The sequence below is a fragment of the Puma concolor genome, chromosome A1 (assembly GCF_028749965.1).
Source record: "Puma concolor isolate L17-30 chromosome A1, mPumCon1.1.hap2, whole genome shotgun sequence".
NCBI lineage: Eukaryota > Metazoa > Chordata > Mammalia > Carnivora > Felidae > Puma > Puma concolor.
The window spans coordinates 151,694,231-151,715,073 of record NC_141667.1 but is presented as its reverse complement, the minus strand read 5'-3'; the positions used below and the strand labels follow the sequence as shown (position 1 = coordinate 151,715,073).

General features: G+C 47.8%; 2 protein-coding genes, 1 long non-coding RNA gene and 4 other non-coding genes across 11 annotated transcripts; 1 reads left to right on the top strand and 6 right to left on the bottom strand.

The window, feature by feature from the left end:
• Positions 1–2,771: 2,771 nt before the first annotated feature.
• On the bottom strand, positions 2,772–2,844 carry TRNAK-CUU (transfer RNA lysine (anticodon CUU)). The gene has a single exon. It is a non-coding gene; the product is annotated as a tRNA-Lys (tRNA).
• A 450-nt stretch (positions 2,845–3,294) lies between these two features.
• Positions 3,295–3,367, bottom strand: TRNAV-CAC (transfer RNA valine (anticodon CAC)). Its single transcript has one exon. It is a non-coding gene; the product is annotated as a tRNA-Val (tRNA).
• Positions 3,368–3,488: 121 nt separating this feature from the next.
• On the top strand, positions 3,489–15,341 carry TRIM41 (tripartite motif containing 41). Of its 5 annotated transcripts, XM_086706686.1 has the most exons (8): positions 3,489–3,639; positions 4,186–6,033; positions 8,089–8,136; positions 10,292–10,387; positions 12,129–12,392; positions 12,958–12,980; positions 13,181–13,308; positions 13,752–15,341. In XM_086706686.1, exons 2-8 carry the CDS (start codon positions 5,224–5,226, stop codon positions 14,351–14,353), a joined length of 1,971 nt encoding a protein of 656 aa, XP_086562812.1. In that variant the 5' UTR covers positions 3,489–3,639; positions 4,186–5,223; the 3' UTR covers positions 14,354–15,341. The 5 variants fall into 5 exon arrangements, with proteins under 5 accessions (XP_086562812.1, XP_025780003.1, XP_086562820.1 ...); XM_025924218.2 differs by lacking the exon at positions 3,489–3,639 and having other exon boundaries at positions 3,971–6,033; XM_086706694.1 differs by lacking the exon at positions 3,489–3,639 and having other exon boundaries at positions 3,973–6,033; positions 12,162–12,392.
• An 851-nt stretch (positions 15,342–16,192) lies between these two features.
• RACK1 (receptor for activated C kinase 1) lies at positions 16,193–20,716 on the bottom strand. Its single transcript, XM_025924225.2, has 8 exons — positions 20,486–20,716; positions 19,293–19,464; positions 18,607–18,754; positions 18,266–18,361; positions 17,758–17,868; positions 17,199–17,339; positions 16,700–16,810; positions 16,193–16,315 (listed from the first exon to the last, which is right to left on the bottom strand). Exons 1-8 carry the CDS (start codon positions 20,592–20,594, stop codon positions 16,250–16,252), a joined length of 954 nt encoding a protein of 317 aa, XP_025780010.1. The 5' UTR covers positions 20,595–20,716; the 3' UTR covers positions 16,193–16,249.
• Positions 18,908–18,986, bottom strand: LOC112861862 (small nucleolar RNA SNORD96 family). Its single transcript, XR_003223738.1, has one exon. It is a non-coding gene; the product is annotated as a small nucleolar RNA SNORD96 family (small nucleolar RNA).
• LOC147584559 (uncharacterized) lies at positions 20,064–20,479 on the bottom strand. Its single transcript, XR_015251218.1, has 2 exons — positions 20,336–20,479; positions 20,064–20,228 (listed from the first exon to the last, which is right to left on the bottom strand). It is a non-coding gene; the product is annotated as an uncharacterized LOC147584559 (long non-coding RNA).
• On the bottom strand, positions 20,124–20,191 carry LOC112861876 (small nucleolar RNA SNORD95). The gene has a single exon (XR_003223752.1). It is a non-coding gene; the product is annotated as a small nucleolar RNA SNORD95 (small nucleolar RNA).
• Positions 20,717–20,843: the final 127 nt, after the last annotated feature.

Sequence of the window (20,843 nt, the reverse complement as noted above, 5' to 3'; positions counted from 1 at the left end):
TTAACTCAATGTTATTTAAATAAAGCTGAATATTTAATTAAATTTTGTAATGTAATGAAATCTTTTAAGTATTTCATAAAAATAAAACTAATCAATTCTATCATGGAACATCCAGAATTGGATGAGGCTTAATGCAGGTATATGTAGATCTATATACATACAAATGTAAGAGCAGTATAGATTATTTAATATTGCAAAACTTTTTTTTTTTTTTTTTGTCACCTAAGCTGATTCCAGAAGACCTTGCAGAGCCAGGAATTGGATTGGAGGCTGATTCCTACTGAGTCGGGATCCTTGAGTTGTCTGCAACTGGTAAGCCCTTCTTCACCAGAGCACAAGGTGGAGGCCCTCTTGTCCAAGTCTGGCTCTAGGATCAAGGTCACCAGGGGCTTGCTGGTGGCCCAATCCATATATGTTTTACCACCTTCCCATATTACAACATGTATGGAATTTGACTCTACCAATCTGTCCCTCCTTTTTTGCACATCTTAACTCCCTTGGCCTCTGTGGAAGCTTTGCTGCTAGCTTTACTCCTATTCTGACTCCTTGTTCATCTATCTACAGATGGCCATCTCCCTGGAGAGTCACATTGGCATTGACAGTTTGACCCAGCCTCTACCCCTATGTCTGTGGCTCCAGCAATGACCACTCTCCCCAAGCTTCAAATCCACAAGTCTTGGACATAACCTTTTAGACATCTCCCAATCTCTTCAAGACAGAACTCATTACTTCTCTCTCACCTCTCACCCCACTCCTCAGTGTCAGAAGGTGGAAAGTCAGTACAAGCATCCTCTAAACTGAGAAGACGGAAAAAAGGAAGCAAGCTACTCCATTATGGCTTTCACAGAGTTTTATTCAGAGTAACTTAACTGAAAGGGAGAGTGGGTGAGCACAGACCACCCAGGCCTTACCAGGCCATTCTCCATCCACATTCTCCACAGCTATACTCCTCCCAGTCCAGACCTTAATCCCTAGATTTTATGTTATGAGGGGCATTCCGGTCAGGCATACATTAACCTCCAGGGCACTGGAACACGTAGTGGGAGGGAAGTCATTGCCTGGCTTGAAGAGGATGGAGGGCCAAAAGTGGGTCAGTGTTGTCAGTACTCTTACACTCAGTCTCTGATCTCTGTTACTAAACCATCTAAAGCAGAAACCTGGGATCTCCCTCTCCTGTCCACATATAAACCATATGCCCCTAGCTCCTTTACCCTTCTCCCTTCTGGCTGCTGTCTTGCCACTGCCAGGTCAGCCACTTCCTTTCTAGACCATGGCTGTGTCCATCCAGTTCCTTCTGTCTAATGCAGTCTCATTCCCATCACACATCCTGCTTATCATTCCTAAAGGAATCCTTCTGGAATGTAAATCAGAGTGAATCCTACTGCCTCCATGGCCTCCATAGCCAAGGAGGAAAAAGATCAAAGATCCTAGTAGGGTTCCTTCTGTTTGCTGAATGTCTGAACTGATGAACACTTGACTCCTTTGTTCTAAGAGCAGCCTGGATCACCTACCAGAGGGGATTCCAAACCAGGCCTGGCTGGAGGGGCAGCGGTGGAGAGGAGAGAGAAGCAGAAATTGTAGCAAAAAGCTTGGAAGGGTGTGGCCCCAGCTTGTTGGGAGATGGACCAAGAAGCCTGCCACTTGGGCTTCCCTTTAATGAAAAGCCAGGATCTTTTTTAGGAATGTTTTCCTTTTCCAGTAAAGATTGTTAAAAAACAAAACAAAAACGTGAAACCACAATTTGCAAATGAATCCATATTTGTGCAAGAGAAAATGTCAAAGTTGAAAACTCTTGGGACACAAGTTTATTTAGACCCATTAATTCCAAGATAAGACCACAGTAAAAGTAACTCTCCAGGAAGGCACGAGTGAGCTACGACTTACCAGCAAATCTACCTATTTTACAAACTTTGATCAATTCCTGTCCAGACTGCCCTTATAGGGTGTCATGTGAAACCCTCCCTAATTCCCATACACTTTGAGGCCGAAGGAGATTCAATTCTTTGCTTAGCAAGTTTAGTAAACCAGCTTTACATGATCAAGACTTCTCCTATGGTCTGGCGTGTGAGGGAGACTTCTACATTCGGAAAACAGAAAATAGGCTGAATTTGCAGGACTAAAAAAAAAAAAAAAAACCATTTAACGTAACGGAATGAATTTCAATTGAAGTTAAGGAAGAACTTCATGATAAGACAAGTAAACTGAGGATGTTCATGTTAGAGTGTTCCAAAATAAAGGATATTTTTACATTCCTCTCTGTGTGGGGCAACATTTCACAAAAGATGGACCCTTAAAAAGAGAATTTGGGGGGTCTCAGATTACGAAGAGTACCTCTTTCCTGACGAAAACAAACAAAAAAACCGGCGGCGGCAAGAGCTCGAGAATGCCAGCTTTTAAGTCACTTAGTAAGGTGGTCGCCACTCTGGAGGCCCTTGGGTCTCCTCGCAGAGAGAAGCCACGCCGTAACCCTCCCTCTCTGCGCAGCTCGCCCTGGACCAGACGCCTAATATGGTTGACCATGGACGAATTTCAGCAAGCAAAACGGTGTCCTGAGGAACATGTCCTGGGGCATTTGTCCGGTAGCAACCAGCACTCATTCACTCCCTTTTGGCCAGCAAGGGCCTATGGCTGGGGCATTCTTTTATTGGGCTACTGGTAACCACCCGTCTAGTTTCCGTCTGCTTGGCCAAGGATGCAGAGGAGGACCCGCTGTCGAACGGGAGGGAAACTCGATACCTGCATCGCGCCTTCTTCCCTTCAAAAGGAACCTGCGCCCAACGTGGGGCTCGAACCCACGACCCTGAGATTAAGAGTCTCATGCTCTACCGACTGAGCTAGCCGGGCACACATGCAAGTCTTACATTGTACCTCAGAAGACTGAAATCTACATGCAGGGATGAGGACACACTTTAAAAAGTAATTGCATAAGTATTATGGAGCACCTACTGTGTGCCTGATTGTCCTAGTGACTAGAGCCAGAGGATCGGAAGCCTAGCATCCCTGAACCTGGGAGAAGTGGCTGCGCGGGTTCCCGAGGGGGAAGAGCAAGAGAGCTGAGGTGCCAGATCTGAATTTACATTAGAGAATTTATGGAGGGCGTGCTGTGAGCTCTGTCCTGCTGGGGTCTGGCTTCACTGAGCGTCTACCAGAAACAGAAATAGACATACACGTGTCCTTCCCTCTGTGTGAGGGCAGTTCTTTCTCCTACGGAGGCAGAAGCAGCGTGGACGAGGAGGTAACCCTTTAAATGAAAGGGAGGCTAAAAACAAACAAGAAACACCAAAACTATAATCCTGTTTCCGCCCGGTTTCGAACCGGGGACCTTTCGCGTGTGAGGCGAACGTGATAACCACTACACTACGGAAACCCACATCATTCGCGTGTGACTAACACTACCTAGAAGCTACACTGGGGCGATTAAAGGGCTGAAGGAACCCAGACTTCCAAGTAAGTGACTGGCGTTTTCTGAGCTGCCGGCTGAACTGTGTTCAGGTCTCCTATCCACACTTCTTTTGGCGTGGCTTCCTACAGTTGTTCACCAACGAGAATTCGTGATTTTAGCGTTTCAGGCCACCCCTCCGAGGAAGCAGGCGTTCACTCCGAGTTTCCCTACTAGGTGGAAAGCGCCTCGAGAACAGGGTGAGTTCTGCGTGCGCAGCCCTGGCATTCCGCAGCGTTTCGCATTCACTGAGACTTCTGTACATGAATTGCGTTCCTGTAACTCCCCCTCCAGTTTTTGTTTTCTTTTTAAAAATTCCTCAAGTATTATTTCAATCGCCCGAATAATCTATTTGGCAGAGATGCTCTACGTACGAAAGCAGCATCTTTGGTAGCATAGTTCTACAGCCTGTATGAGATTCTCAAAATAAATAAATAAATAATAATAATAATAATAATAATAATAATTTAATACCACAAACCGAACTGGAGCCCATTCTCTTAGACTGAGACTCCATGAAGACAGACCTCGAGGTAGTTTGGACGCGGAGCATGCATGGTGCCCACTCAGAAAGTGCTGAATGACTTAACTCACTATATGTTAAGCAACATAGCTTTGAAATTGTATTAACTCTAATTTCACAAAACCCTCTGATGGCAACTATTATACTTATTTTATACGAGTAAGCACAGGACTACAAAGATATCAAATACATTTTTAACCCCCCCCTTTTCTACACTTTTCAGCACCTTGCTTTTCTCACTTCAGAGTAAATCGTGAAGGATTCCCTTTTTACAGATAAAGAGTGTTCCACTGTGTGAATGTTTATGTGACGGTTTCACTACTCCTTTATTGATGGGCAGTTAGAAAAGTTCATCTAAACGCTACGACAGTGACCAGACGGCAGTTTCTAATGCGCGTGGAAATGCCAACTACAGTGGGGAGGTTGGAGAAGATGTCCGGTCGCCTTCTGGATCCCTGAGGCACTCTGAGTTCCCAACCAACAAAGTCCTCGGCCTAGAAGGGCCGGAAGTACTTGAGGGCGCTCACCGGGACCCGCCCCTCCGCTTCCGGCATCAGCTGTGGGGAGTCCCTGGCGTTGTCCTCCTTGTCCGGTTAGTAGGATGGCGCTGGGCCGACGCAGTCATAGCACCGAGAGCGGACGGCCGTTAAGAGCCTCAACCTTTCCCCGAAGTTTATCCCCAGTGGCGGGGGATGGAGGAGGCCGGTCCTTTAGAGTTGTCCGCGTTCCCTGCTCCTTCGTATTACAGAGACGTGGGCCTCCATCGTTGTAGCCCTCCCGTCCTGTTCCCGTGTGCCTGCTAGAGCGTCTCCTCGCCGTTTCCTGTCGCCCAGGGGCCCGAGAGGAAAGAAGGGGGCGTAGCGCTACCGCGGGGGGAACTCGCGAGCTTAGGTGACTCGCAGACACCGGAAGTGTTGAGAGGGAGGCCGGAAGTGAGGGGGCGGAGCCAGGAAGTGAGGAGGGGCGGGGGTTTATGAGGAGGCCAAGGGAGCGTTGGGACAGATTTGCACTCAGGGCCACCTGAGGGACTTGGCTGTAGCGCTCAGCTCTGTCCCCTCCCCTCGCAGAGACACGGTTGTCGTCTAGGAGTAGGGAACTTTGTGGAGGGGGGGTTGTCGGGAGGACCTTTCTGTGTCTGCGATTGAGGCAAGGTGTGGAGAGGCGGGGTGGGGGTGGGGCCGGGTCGTCAGGGCGTCTGAGAGGGAAGACCCCCGCCCCCGCCCCCCCACCGCCCATCTACACTGGCTGACTGGACACTAAGATGGCTGCCGTTGCCATGACACCCAACCCTGTGCAGACCCTTCAGGAGGAGGCGGTGTGCGCCATCTGCCTCGATTACTTCACGGACCCCGTGTCCATCGGCTGCGGGCACAACTTCTGCCGAGTGTGTGTAACCCAGTTGTGGGGAGGGGAAGATGAGGAGGACAGGGACGAGTTAGACCGGGAAGAGGAAGAGGAGGACGGAGAGGAGGAGGAGGTGGAGGCTGTGGGGGCCGGTGGAGGGTGGGACACCCCCATGAGGGATGAAGACTATGAGGGCGACATGGAGGAGGAGGTCGAGGAGGAAGAGGAGGGTGTGTTCTGGACCAGTGGCATGGGCGGGTCCAACTGGGACAACATGGACTATGTGTGGGAGGAGGAGGACGAGGAGGAAGATTTGGACTACTACTTGGGGGACATGGAGGAGGACCTGAGAGGGGAGGATGAGGAGGACGAGGAGGAAGTGCTGGAGGAGGACGAGGAAGAGGAGTTAGACCCCGTCACCCCACTGCCCCCGCCTCCAGCCCCTCGGAGGTGCTTCACCTGCCCCCAGTGCCGAAAGAGCTTTCCCAGGCGGAGCTTCCGCCCCAACCTGCAGCTGGCCAACATGGTCCAGGTGATTCGACAGATGCACCCAACTCCTGGTCGAGGGAGCCGTGGGAACGAGCAGGGCATTTGTCCCAAACACCAGGAAGCCCTGAAGCTCTTCTGCGAGGTGGATGAAGAGGCCATATGTGTGGTGTGTCGAGAATCCAGGAGCCACAAACAGCACAGCGTGGTGCCATTGGAGGAGGTGGTGCAGGAGTACAAGGTGAGAGAAGTAGAAGATGGGAGTTTTGTGGGGGTGGAGAGAAGCTGGGAAAAGGCAATATGTCCCCTCCCACTCCCCAGAACTTCATGCACTGATTCTCCTTTTCTAAGCACTTAGTGGCATCAAGGTGGGTTGGAGTGAGAAGGATCCTGTACACTGGGCTGCATGTCTTGGGGAAAGCCACTGCTGTTTCACACTTCCATTGTCCCTAAGTGTAGGAGTACAGGTGACAGGTCCCTCAGGCTTTACCACCAGTCTCATTTTCCTCTGGGTAAGTTTTCAGTCTATCCTTGACTTGGACCCTGGAGATGGAAAGGACTTGAGGCCTCAACAAGAAAGGGCCCTAAGGAGCAGGAGTGTAGAAATGACTACTAGTGTCAGACCCAGATGCTTTGCACTTGCCTTTTAATGGGTTTCCTACCTACCCCATGATACGGCTTGGTTCTGTCCTTGAGGACTTTTGTTAAATCTGCATCAGTTGGATGTACTGACTAGAAGTTCTTACCTTACCTGAGAATGCAGATAAAAGGGAGAAGCTTTTAAGTCAGAAGACCAGGCTCTGCACTCACTCACCCAGGCATCTCTAAAAGCCTTGGAGCATTAATTTTTCCAGGGTTAAAAGTTAATATTTACTGAACACTTAACTTACTATGTACACCAGGCACTGTACTAAACACTTTTCATGGACTATCTCATTTAAAACTTCAGACAACCCTGTGAGTTTGATATGGTTTCTGTCCCTGTTTTACAGATTAGGAAATAGACTTAAGTAATATACACAGGGCCACATAGCTACTAGTAAGTGATGGACTTAGTTATGACCTGCCCCTGTGCCCCTGCATACTGTTAACAGTGTCATCACCATTTAGATGTCTGTCGTTAGTTTGACTTTACTGATATGTGACTTCTTGGAGTCTGATTCTAGTTTGGTTAATACTTTGCACCCTACTTCTGGCCTTTACTCTTTTGGGATACAGGTAAAGGAGATTGGTCTGTGAGACAGCCAGCACAAATAGCACTACTTAGTGAAGGCTGGGAAGGGTTTGAAACAGTGGGACCAGGAGGAAGAGAGGGTAGCTCCTGTGTGGTCTGTGCATCACCCCAGTTTTAGAGTAACAGGTCTAGAGCTTCTCAGCTATGAGTGGTACAGCTAAGACAAACTTACATCGTCTCATGACAAGAAACTATGTCTTCCACACAGTGATACTCCCAATTACTAGGGGAGTTTTCAAAAGTACAGTGGGCCCTACCACTAGAGATTCTGAGTCAGAGACAGGGAGAGTGTCTTTAAGAAAGCCCAGCCTAGCATTGGCATCACTGCATTGGTAATATCACCTGTTGTTTAGGCTCTGTGTTGTTAGGGGAGGTTGTGATTTCCTTTTGTCCTTTTTATCTCCTCTTGGCTCCTCAGTGTGCAGTTTGTTAATTAAATGTTGGGATGGACTATTCATGGACATTCCACTTGTTCTCCACCCTCCTTCTACAGGGCTCTTCTGAAGGGCTTCTGAAACTGGATTTTTATTTGTGAATTTGTGTTAGCCATGTCTGTTGTATGCCAGCCTAGTAGGGCTCTGTAATTTGAGGAGGCCACATAGATGCAAATAATCTGCCATTAACTGATCAGCAAATGTAAATACATGGATTTTATTATTTAGAACTAATTTGAGTGATTCCTTTTTTAATTTACAGGCTATTTTATAGGTACGTAGTTTATTCTTTTCAAATCTGTACACTAACTAGCACTAGTTTGGAACAGTGTTGTTTTATAGAAATATTTTTTATTGAGTAGGTAATAATATGGATGATGTATAAATAAATCTCCTAAAAAAGTGAAAGTTCTTGAAAATTTCTCTTAAAATAGTACTCTGTTTGGACTTGTGCTCATGAATTTGTCAATGATTTATGAAAATTATTAAATGGGAAATTTAAGCATCATAAATTCTGAACAGGATTGGAGAAAAATAGAAGGTAATATCAAAAAACAAAATTTTTTGTAGTTTATGCTACTTTCATGTCAGGGGTTGATTGTAATATTATTAATGTAATTTTTTCTAGAACCACTCATCCTGTGCAACAACCACTGCCTTTTGTACTCTTCTCTGGGTCAGTAACCTCTTTAGTTCAAGGGTCATTATCAGGTTGTCATTGGCAGTTTAGACATAGGTAGAGAATACTAGATAACATTTATTGATCTTTACTATGTGCTACTGTGTGAAGCATACTGTCCATAACATGCATTCTGTTATTCCCAATTCCCATGTAAGATGAGGAAATTGGAAGTGCTGCTTGCCTCAGTCACCTGGCTACATTTAGGTTTAGATTGGAGTCTAGGCTTGAGCTCTTCTGCTCTGTATTACCTCTCAAGGAAAAAGGCAGAAGTAGTAGGAGACATAAAAAAAAAAAAAAAGGAAAGAAAACAGGTTGGGCCTATTTCTGGTCTCTAACAGCCCTTTAAAGAAAAAGATTCTGGGGGCACCTGGGCGGTTCAGTCGGTTAAGCCTCTGAGTCTTGATTTCAGCTCAGGTCATGATGTCACTGTTCCTGAGATAGAGCCCCACGTCTGGGGGCAGGGAGCCTGCTTGGGATTCTCTTTCTCCCTCTCTCTCTATCCCTCCCCTTGCTCTCACAAAATAAATAAATAAACATTAAAAAAAAAAAAAAAGAAAAAGATACCGTTACAAGAGATTGGAACATAGAGCTCAAATGCATATTTGCTGTGAAGGTTAAAATCTTAGGAAGAGAGAGGTTTTGTTTTCCATTTATATTTATTTAATAATAATTAAAAAAAATTTTTTTTAATGTTTATTTTTGAGAGAGGGAGAGTGTGACCTAGGGGAGGAGGAGAGGGAGGGAGACACAGAATCTGAAGCGGGCTCCAGGCTCTGAGCTGTCAGCACAGCATCGAACTGATGAGTGGTGAGATCATGAACTAAGCTGAAGTGGACATTCAACCAATGGAGCCATCCAGGCGCCCCAGTAATAATTTTTTTTAAGTTTGTTTATTTTGAGAGAGAGCTCGTGTGAGGGTGGGACAGAGGGAGGGGGAGAGAGAAAATCCCAAGCAGGCCCAGTGCTCTACTCAAGGCTTGAACCCACAAACTGAAATCATGACCTGAACCAAAACTGAGTCTGTCTCTTAACTGACTAAGCCACCCAGGCACCCCTTGTTTTCCATTTAGTAAGTGAGTGAGAGAGAAAGCAGATGGACAAAGAGGCATAGAAATTAAAATAAGTAAAGTGGGGCCCCTGCCCCACAAGGAGCCATTGTATCCTGGCAGAGACATATTTAAAAACCATTAAAGTGTCTAGGAAGTATTGTAAAGGTTGTATTCATGTTCCTTGGGATGACAGAGGAAGTTGGGGGCAGGGAGGACCATGGTCAGGTAGCTGGTATTTAAATTTTTTTTTTTTTAACGTTTATTTATTTTTGAGACAGTGAGAGACAGAGCATGAACAGGGGTGGGTCAGAGAGAGGGAGACACAGAATCTGAAACAGGCTCCAGGCTCTGAGCTGTCAGCACAGAGCCCAACGCGGGGCTTGAACTCGCGGACCACGAGATCATGACCTGAGTTGAAGTCGGCCGCTTAACCGACTGAGCCACCCAGGCACCCCAGGTAGCTGGTATTTTAAAGGAAGAATGCCTTGGGCCAGGTGAAGAAAGGAAATCCCAGAAAGAGGGAAGAGCATGTATGAAGATAATAGAATTACATTCGGGAAAAGACAGTTTTATGTGGCTAAAACTAAGAGTCTATGTCAGAAGGGGTAAGTGTAGTAGAGAAGTCTAGAAATGTAGAGGCAATGAAGGAACCTCATATTTTGCAGGTGATTGAGAACCACTGAAAGATTTTTAGCACAGGCACAAAATCATCAGAGAAATATTTAGAGATGAAAGTAATGAGGAAGATTGCTTTTGAGGGCTGGAACATTTCATATGGAAGGACCTTGTGTGGTGAGGGGCTCAAGCCAGGTCCACCCCAACTCTGGGTATGGAGCTCTATGGTCACCAGGATCCTACCAATAGAGAACACACTCAGCGGTGTGTTCTTCTATACATGAGTGCAGGCAGAGGGTTGGAGGCCTTTGTCATCATCTGAAGAGAAGAGAGGGGAGGAAGAGAGTATGATGCTCATCTGATACCTGTGATGGGGGTCAGGCTTTGAGCCCCAGTCCAATGCAGGGAGGATGGGGGAAGTGGGCACTGAAAGCAGGTGCCTCTCCTATCCCAGGCTTCTAACCTTCCTTTTCTCATTCCCTCAGGCCAAACTGCAGGGGCATGTGGAACCACTGAGGAAGCATCTAGAGGCTGTGCAGAAGATGAAGGCCAAGGAGGAGAGGCGGGTGACAGAACTGAAGGTGGGTGAATGTCCTTGATAGGGCTTACTGGCTCTGTGATCAGGGCAGGGAACATGGGTTGTCTACTCTCAGAAGTGGTGACAAGATTCCCTGAAGAGGGACCTGGGAGAGAGGTAGAGACATTCCCAGGGTTTTGAAGAGAGAGGGGCCTTAAAGGGTCAGGGGGCACATTTATTCTAGGTTCCCGAATGGAGTGGAAACAGATCTAGTGTAGAGAGGTTGGGTCCGTGGCCCAAGCCTGAAGAACAGGCTTACCACCCCAGACACCTCACTTCAAGGCCTGTGCCCACCAGGCTGGATAGCACAGAGGGCAGAAGTGGGCAAGCCAAAATCTACATAACAGCCATCAGAGAAGCCCCAGGTCCCAGGACAGATGGTAGGTGGTAGGTAGAGCAACCCTGAGCATGAACGGGAAGGGGAGGGCATGGTGTGTAATAGAGGATAGAATGTTACAGAGACCTGGTCTTCTCTAGTCCAGTGTTTCTCAGCTGTTTTTCTTGATTGATCACCCCTCCCCAAGGAGTATTTTTAGATATTTTTTCCCTAATACCACCCTCCCCACCCCCAACTCTGTACGTGTGTTTGTAAAGTCAGCAGAAACTGGAATGGCCTGGCACTGAGCTTTGGAGACCAAGACAGGACATCTTTCTTGTCTGACCTCTTCCCTCATCTTTCCCTGGCCAGTGGGTGGGTCTTGCCACTTCCCAAGTCTTGTACTTATTTTTTTGCCACCTACACATTAGGGACTCTGCTGCTGGCAATTGCCACACACTGAGTGTGTCTGGGAGCCAGGGGGGTCCTCTTAGCCAAATGCTCAGATTGAGACTTCTGGGGTCCTGGGATGCAGAGAGAAGATGTCCGGGTCTGCGTATCACTGGGACAGAGAGTGAAGCTGACTTTCCTTCACCGACTTAGCCAGTCAGAACTTCCTTCCTCACTCTGGCCTGTCCCTCTTTGTCCCAAGAATGTCTCTAGCTGATGATACCTGCATGGAAAGCATGCCCACTATCTGGGATTGCCCAGTCCAGGCAAATGGGGTGAGATTAGGCAGAAGTTTTCTCTGATTATATATAGACTACAATCTACACAATGATATCCATGATTTTGCCTTTTGGCTTTTAAAGTGTAAAATAACACTTGGCCGTTTACAGAGAAAGTTTGCTAGACTCCTGATCTAGAAGGATTCGGTGACTTTTCCAAAGTCATTAGTAGTATAGTCAAGACCCTAACTTGATATCTTGATTCCTGAATTTTTAATTTATTCATTGCAAAAAACGTTTACTAAGTACTGGTGCTGTTCTGAGGTATGAGGATCCTGTGACAAAAAACTTATGCAGTGGTGGAAAAGGATGTTAAAAGATACTTCAATGTAAACAACATTTCAAATTAATATTAATGCTGTGAGGATATATAATGAATGATATTTATGGGAGATACGATGGTATTTATGGGGGTAGTCCTGATTTAGATCTAGTGGGGAGAGAAGGCTTCTCTCAGGGAATATTTTTAAATTTAGATCTGAAGAATGAATCAAGTTAGATAGCCAGGGTGGAGATAAGTTGCAGGCAGAAGTTAGTGAGTTTGAGACCAGTGTGCTTTGGAGTGTGGGAGTGGTGCCTGGTAAGGCTGGGAGGTGGTGGAAGGGACAGGGGCCCCTTTCCATTTGGGATGCAGAGCTCCATTACCTTGGATTGAGGGGCAGCAGTTGCAAAATTGGAAGTTTATGTTTCTGTGTGTTGAGGTGGTATCCACCATCCCCTTTGCATCATCCCAGAGCCAGATGAAGTCAGAGCTGGCAGCTGTGGCCTCGGAGTTCGGGCGGCTGACACGGTTTCTGGCTGAAGAGCAGGCAGGGTTGGAGCGGCGCCTCCGAGAGATGCACGAAGCCCAGCTAGGGCGTGCAGGAGCAGCGGCCAGCCGCCTGGCGGAGCAGGCTGCCCAGCTGAGCCGCCTGCTGGCGGAGGCCCAGGAGCGGAGCCAGCAGGGGGGCCTGCGGCTGCTCCAGGTGAGCAGTGCCCCCTTCCCTGTCTCCCCCTGCCTTCCCCCCAGCACCCTGTATTTGCTCTGTTAGGCAGTGCTTACCAAACATCTGTTCAGAGCTGCCTCTCTTCTCATTGGGAGGACCCATGATAATTTAACCTAAGACCAAAAGGTTTTTTGAGGCTGGGGACAGGGTTAATGCCAAATGTGGTGTGTGTGTGATTATACCCAGTGAAAAGAAAGAAATTCAATTGTATAAAGAGGGTTTTAAAGTAGAGTCAAGGAAAGAATTTTTGACAGAGACATCCTGAGAAAGATGCCTAAGTCATGTTGTAAAAATTCTTTTACTGGGGTTGAAAATTCTATTATTGGTCTCACAGCAGGATGAGATAAGTGTGCTAGGGCATAGGGATGATTGAGATGGATACACACTTACTGAGGGTCTTGAGGGTTGCTTTTTCTTACTCCCTGTTCAAGTTCAGTCCTTTCTCTGGCTGGAATCAGATTGAGAGAAAGGAGCTGTCTGTGTGCAGCTGACTCTCTCTTTGTCTCTTTTTCCCTCTCCCTCTTTTTGTTTCTGTTATTCCCAGGACATCAAGGAGACTTTCAATAGGTGTGTTGCCACCCTTTATCCTTTGTGACCCAGTGGCATCTGGTTCCCCATCCCTACCTCTCTTGGATATCCCGCTCCTTTCCTTCCTTCCCCAGGACCCGAGTTTCTGCCTCCTGGACCCTCCTCTCCTTCCCCTCAGCTTCTGCTCTTCCCTCTGGGAATATCATGGTCCCACCCCCTGCCCGGTCCCCTTCCTCTAGGTGTGAAGAGGTACAGCTGCAACCCCCAGAGGTCTGGTCCCCTGACCCGTGTCAGCCCCATAGCCATGACTTCTTGACAGATGCCATCGTGAGGAAAATGAGCCGGATGTTCTGTCAGGCTGCCCGAGGTAGGGAGGTCACCTGTACGACCTTCCTTTTCCTTTCCCTTCACAGACCTGAGATTGGGTTCTGAGGAGGAGGTTGGGCGTGGTGGGGGGGAAGATTGGGGCTAAGGTGGAGCAGGATACAGGTAGGCCGCTTGGGGCTTCAAGCTAAGAGTAGTTTTTGACCTAGACCAGGTAGGTGTTGATGGTGGGAGTGGAGGGTGGATAGCAAGAGCCAGGGCCAGAGGGAAGACTTGTCCAGGGTCCTGGAAACAAGAGTCGGGGAAGAGGTGGAGCTCATAGGAACCAAAGTCTGGTCTCTAGGATGGGGAGGGGTGAGGACAGCTGGAAGGCAGGCAGGGAGGGAGGCAAAGGGGAGGGCAGCAGGAAAGGCTGAATCTTGGAGTTGGCTACTGATGGGGAACAGTTGTTCCAGCCTTGGCGTATTTGTCCTCCCCCTCCACAAGTGGACCTGACGCTGGACCCTGACACGGCTCACCCGGCCCTGATGCTCTCCCCTGACCGCCGGGGGGTCCGCCTGGCAGAGCGGCGGCAGGAGGTTGCTGACCATTCCAAGCGCTTCTCAGCCGACTGCTGCGTATTGGGGGCCCAAGGCTTCCGCTCTGGGCGGCACTACTGGGAGGTAGAGGTGGGAGGGCGGCGGGGTTGGGCGGTGGGCGCTGCCCGTGAATCGACCCATCATAAGGAGAAGGTGGGCTCTGGGGGATCCTCTTTGGGCAGTGGGGATGCCAGCTCCTCACGCCATCACCATCGCCGCCGCCGGCTCCACCTACCCCAACAGCCCCTGCTCCAGCGCGAAGTGTGGTGTGTGGGCACCAATGGCAAACGCTACCAGGCACAGAGCTCAACGGAGCAGACACTGCTGAGCCCAAGTGAGAAACCACGGCGCTTTGGCGTGTACCTGGACTATGAGGCTGGGCGCCTAGGCTTCTACAATGCGGAGACTCTAGCCCACGTGCATACCTTCTCAGCTGCTTTCCTGGGCGAGCGTGTCTTCCCTTTCTTTCGAGTGCTCTCCAAGGGTACTCGTATCAAGCTATGCCCTTGATTAGCCTGCCACCCGCAGGGGCCCCTCTGGTCAGCACTTGAGGGGCGGGTGGTGGTGGAGGGTGTCCCATAAGTTTAGGGGCTCAAAGGCTCCTTCCACTGTTTGTTGCTTCCCACTCCCCTTTGACCCCAGGCCCGCTTCTCCCTCTAGGAGCCTAAAGAACCTTCCTGGCCTGCAGCTCTGCCTTCTCTCACCTGCAATGTCTGTCCAACAGGTCTGCATGGGTCCCTGATGAGAACAGCTGCCTGGTTTTCCTTCCCTCTGTCCACCCAGGGTTTTGAGTAGGAGTTGAGGGGAGATTTAACTCTATTACTTAACTTCCCTTTCCTTGCCCCTACTCTTCACCTTTCTTGTCAGTTCCCAGGCTGGGATATTTGGGCAAGATTCCTGTCTGCCCCAAATTCCATTTTCTGATGCAAATTTTAGCTAAGGGATTTGGAAGCTTTGGGGGGAGGCGGGTTAGGCAAAAGGGTAGAGCTGGGTAATAAATGTCTATTCTCTGGGGGAGGTAGGAGGGATTCTAGACTCCTTCCATCCCCAATTTCTACCTCCATAGACTGGCCAGAATTTAGCTTGAGATCTGGAATGGTCAACACAATTGAAACTACATACCATTGTATTACCCAATAAATTATTTTCTCCCCCACCCTTTTTCCAGCACTCACATTAGGAGTAAAGCTCACCCCGCCCATCCCCTCCAGGTCTTTTCACTGCCAGGCTCCTTTCCTCTTTGTCCAATGAAGTTCCTTGTGTCAGTATCCAGCCTCATATATTAGTTCTCTCCATCTGGTGAGCCCTGACCAGGAGCCTGGGGACAGGGGTTTGGATCCCCAGGAGAGCCTTGGGTATAATCTATTTTTCTAGTAACCCCTTGCCTTCTGTCACTTGTCAGCTTTTGTCCTTTGCTTTGATGGCAGAGGTCAACTTCTGTTCCTGGGGGAAAGGGAAGACGGGATGTGTTGTGGAAATAAAGTTTATTTGCTTCTTTTGTGGAGTCCTTTCCTTTAGGTGAGCAAAAATAGAATGTAGGGCCAGGGTTTCTTCCACAGTAAGCCAGTCTCTCCAATAAACGTAATGACACAGAACTGAGGACTGATTGTACCTTCCCCATAACCTGCGTTTTACACCACTCATGTTATTTCCATAGATTGGGATATTCACTCTCACCCCATTTGAATATCTGCATAGTTTTATTGGTACCCTCTTCAGCATGCACTTTGAAAATTGTTTGCCACTTGTCTATCACTGCTTTGAGGTTTTAGCATTCTGGTTTTCCCAAGAATCTTTACATTTCTAAAGTCTTTCCATGTGATTGCATCTAGCTGAAATCCCATAAAATTGAAGCTAAAGCCACAGTAGCCTTATCACCATTAGGAGTTGATGGCAAAGGAAACTGTACAGGCTACTTCAACATGCTACATATTTACTTAGCCACTACCCGAGAAAAAGCCAGCTGTGATTGTATTTATGAATACCTGCAGACTACATAATTTTTAATCTCCAACAATGGAGGGAGTAAAAAGGACCTGATCTTAAGCAGAAACTCTTTTGGAGAGAGTTGCCTTATCACAGACGAAGGGTTCAAAAAAATCTCCATTTTAACAAAAAGACAACTTGACAGACTACACTAACTTGAGTTTCAAAATATATTACCTTGAGGAATGACAAATGCCTACTCAATTATTTATGTTACAGATTGAACTGAGATTTTACTATTCCCAAGGAACATTTTCTCCAGGCTTAAGCGAGGCCCCAAGGATCTATACCTGAGACACAGTACATTGTGATGCAACCCAGCATTAGAAAGCAGTTTTGCTTATCAGAGAAAGACACTATAAGTCAGCAAACCAATGTTTTATTTCCAAAGTTCTGCCCTCTATTTCTCTATTTCTATTTCTAGCGGGTGCCAATGGTCACCTGCCACACTCGCACCAGGTTGTCCGTGTAGCCAGCAAACAGAGTCTGCAAGGGAGAAATGACAGTGATAGGTCATGTCAGAGCCATGGAACTCTGCATTCCCTTCTTTTAAGACCCCCAATCTTCTAACCACCAGGTTGTAGGTGGTATGTATTCCTAGAGGAAGCAACAGCTGGTAGTAAGGACTCATACTCTTGTAAAATGATTAAGTTATCCAAAGTGTTAACGGAAGGTAGGTAATCATTGCTTGTTAGATCAATTTTCCTTCCAGTGCAGGAACATGTGCTCTGTTCACTGGTAGAGCTAATTTGGTTCTCTCAAATCAACCTGGCTAGTTTTGTCATTTCATTTTATGTCAAAGACATTCCAAGAGCAAAGAGGTGGAGAGAAAAGGTAAAAGCTGAGTCACTTAAGCAGAGACCCACTTACCTGGCCATCAGCAGACCAGGCCAGAGAAGTACACTGGGGTGGCTCTGCCTTGCTGCTGGTACTGATAACTTCCTGCTTCAGTTCATCTACAATGATCTTGCCTTCCAAGTCCTGGGAAAGGGGCAAAATCAAGGTAAGGAGGGATTCTACTACAAGCATCCAAGCAATAGAGGCCAAGGATGTTGTGAAACAGCCTAAAATGCATAGGACTGTCTCCCCTCCCCCCACCAAATTATCTAGACCAAAAGGTTGATTATGCTGAGACTGAATAAATTGCTGTAATTTGTGACACCCTTTAGTAGGTAAGTATCGTGCACCACTGCAAATCCCAATCCTAGCAAGTTGTAACTTGCTCTTCCTGGGTCTCCACTGATAGCCTGATGATCAGCAGTTCAGGAAGCTCGAATCCCAGCAGTGACATATCAGGAAATCACAACAATTGCCATGGCTCACAAGAATAAAGCCAGGAGCTCGGCCCTCAACTGTAGCCCATACTCACCCAGATCTTGATGCTGGGGCCTGTGGCAGCACAGAGCCAGTATCGGTTAGGACTGAAGCACAGGGCATTGATGATGTCCCCACCATCTAGTGTATAAAGGTGCTTGCCTTCATTAAGGTCCCACAGCATAGCCTGGCCATCCTGAGAAGAGGAAAGGGGAGTCAGGGTAATATGAAACCTATTCCAGGTGTTAATCTCAACTGTCAAGATTCTGTCTTAATCCTTATTCTCCCTCCCACAACTTCCCCAAAGCTAATGATTCAAATACCAGTATATCTCTGAATGCCCCTCCGTTAATGCATGATACCCCATCAACCCTACCAAGGCCCTGACAATTTCTAAAATCACTACAATCAGTTCTGAAAACAGAATTCCAATATCAACAGCTTTAAGAAACCAGCTTTACTGAAAACAATCTTTTAAACAGTATGGTCTATATAATTTTTAGAAAACAATTTTCACAAACATTTACTCTTGGATTGCTACCTTAAGTATTTTTTCAAAAAAAAACAACACACTGTCCCCCATTGAGTAGAATACTCCCAGCTCCTGAACATACCTTCCCTCCAGAAGCACAGAGGGATCCATCTGGAGAGACTGTCACAGTGTTCAGGTAGCCTGTGTGGCCGATGTGATTGGTCTTCAGCTTGCAGTTTGCCAGGTTCCATACCTAGATATGGGAGGGTTAAGGGTAATAAGTGAAAAACCTGGCTCCGAATCCACTGGGGTCAGGAGGGCTCAAGACAAAAAAGGCATGGCACCTTCTTTAAAAGCATTTCTGGATATGGTGGCCATTTTTCATTCTACCAGTAACAAAAAAGGTTAAAGAATTTGTCTTGGTCACCTAAGGACAATCAAGATTAAATAAAGAATGCTTCGTTGCTCTACAAGGGATATTGGGTTCAATTAGCTACTCCACACCAAATATCAAAAACTAATAGTTAGAAAATAGCAATAGGAAACGTCAACTGAGGAATAAAGCTTTCAAAGTTAGAACTTATGACCACCTACGAGGCAATGGAAACCTTCTGGCTGGTAAAAGCCCTACATCCTGACTTCAAGCTCACCTTGACCAGCTTGTCCCAGCCACAGGAGACAATGATGGGATTGCTGCTATTGGGTGAAAAGCGGACACAAGACACCCACTCCGAATGGCTCTCATCCTAGAGGACAGAAAAGAAGTAAGGAGAAACTATCCTGTCCCATGAAACTAAACCCCTCACCCCTTCCCTCAGTTACATGGGAGGTACACTGATGGCTTTGCACTCACATCCCTGGAACCCAAACCTTTAATATCAACAGAACCCCTTTGGAGCCCAAGCCAGGCTTGAAATCACCACATAATGCCAAGGTTAAGAAGGATGGGAGAGAATCTTCATGTGCTTTCTGCATGTGCCTTCACTGTTACCTGGACAGTATATTTGCATACACCCAGAGTATTCCACAGCTTGATGGTTTTATCTCGGGAGCCAGAGACAATTTGGCGGTTGTCGGAGGAGAAAGCCACACTCAGCACATCCTTGGTATGTCCTACAAATCTGCGTGTGGTGGTACCCCTAAGGAAGAGGACTTGGTCAGTCTCTAGACTCTGCAAACATTCTTCCACATCAGACTGTTTCCCTGGCCTTCCCTGGTCTTACTGGAGCTGCCATTACTCACATGACCCTGGACATGGGTCTGATCACAACATGGTTGAGCATATGCCAGAGAATCCCTTCAGAATTGCAGGACATGTCCTCACTCCCACATGGGGATTGGCTGACAATGTCATCTGTCATCACTAGGATCCTCCATTATGCCTGACCATCCAAAGACTGAGCTCCCAAGATAAAACATGTTCAAACCCTTGCCTACTCTCAACCACAGTATGTGGCAAAACTGCTCAACCAGCCCACTCTGAAGCAACTCTGTGAAAGTAATTAAAAGCAGCAAGGATGGAAGCCAAGCAACCCAACTATCTTCTCTATGTATGCCCTGCCTTACAGTTCCCACAATGAACCTCACTGTCCTTTGGAAACCACCTCCCAACAGCATCTACCTCATTTCTGCCCAGCTTTTTCCCAGTGCCCCATAGTTAAATGAGCAGCTACTTGCGTTGTGAGATCCCAAAGACGAAGGGTTCCATCCCAGGAGCCTGAGAGGGCAAATTGGCCATCTGAGGAGATGACCACGTCACTAACGAAGTGGGAATGACCCCGAAGAGCACGCTGTGGGATGCCATAATTGGTCTCATCCCTGGTCAGCTTCCACATGATGATAGTCTTATCTAAGGGGAGGTAACACAGAAAATCCAGTGAGGAATCCCACAGCCCACTCACTGACCTACTGGATAATCCAGGATCCCTCAAGGTCATTGGTGGATTTACAAGAAATTAAGGACACTCCAGGGGGGAGGGGACCCCCAAGCCGAGAGTGCGGTCATTAGTCAAAGCTAAGTGATTCATTATTCCAAAAAAAAGTCAAGTAGAACTAAGCAACGCCACTAGAATTAAACTTAGGTGTGGAGGCCTTTAGCGGATTATGGATGCCTTTTTGTGACATTCATAACAGTCCAATGTCTGAATCTTATTCTGAGGTCTAATACATAAACACTGCTGCTTGGGTGTGGGAAGACTGAATATGGGCTTCCTACAACTACCACTGAGGATGCCAGAAGTACTGGATTTAGTTGATTTACACACTACAAGGCTGGAAGCTTTCACTGAAAGGTGTTGGACTCGACACGCTTTCCGATTATGCGTCACACATGATCCTAACCTCAGACTGTTTTTAATAGCGTGGGGGCAAACAATAGCGTGTTCATCCAAACAAGAGAATGACAAGAAAAAAAAGGCAGAAAAGACAAGACACGGGCTTGCAAGGAGATTGGCGTCAGGACTCCCCTTGGGAGTCCATCCAGGAAAAACTAGGTACAGGGCCGGGCGGCAGCTCAGAAACAGCCTCTGGGTCTCAGCATGGGCACTCAGATGGCATGTTGGGGTCATCACCGCCCCGCCCGACTCGTAGAGGCTCTTGCACACGTAGCCACATCTGCGAGGAAGCGGGCAAGAAATAAAACCCCAATCCTGCAATCCTAGCAGCCACGAGCTGATCTATGTCTCGGCCTTTGCAAAGTGGAAAATGCCTCACGGGCTTACCCAGGCTGAGACTTAGGCCCGGGTCCGCATGCCCCACCTCGCAGGCGGACGGAGTTTTCCGGGCCGCCAACTCGCGATCCACTGGAAACAACAAGAGACACGCGCAACCCACTTATCTTTCAACCCCTTGCCCCGCACCTCAGCCCGTACCTCGAGAAGCGGACAGTATCATGTCCGGGAACTGGGGGGTGGTGGCGATCTGAGTCACCCAGCCGTTGTGGCCCTTGAGGGTGCCACGAAGTGTCATCTGCTCAGTCATGGCGGCGGGGAGTGCGGGTGTCGCCGGGGCGACAAGGATGGAGTTGGATAACTCAGAGACTAGCACCACAGCCGCTCGCACCGCGGCTCTGCAGAGGAAAAGAGAGAGAAGGAACCCCACCGGAACCGGAAATACCCGTCCGCTCCAACAAAATGGCGGCCCCCATGATTCATTTCTGCTTAAGATGGCGGCGCCAGGCGGGGCATAGGGACAGGTGAAATGATAAAACTTCATGGTCCCCTTCCGCCA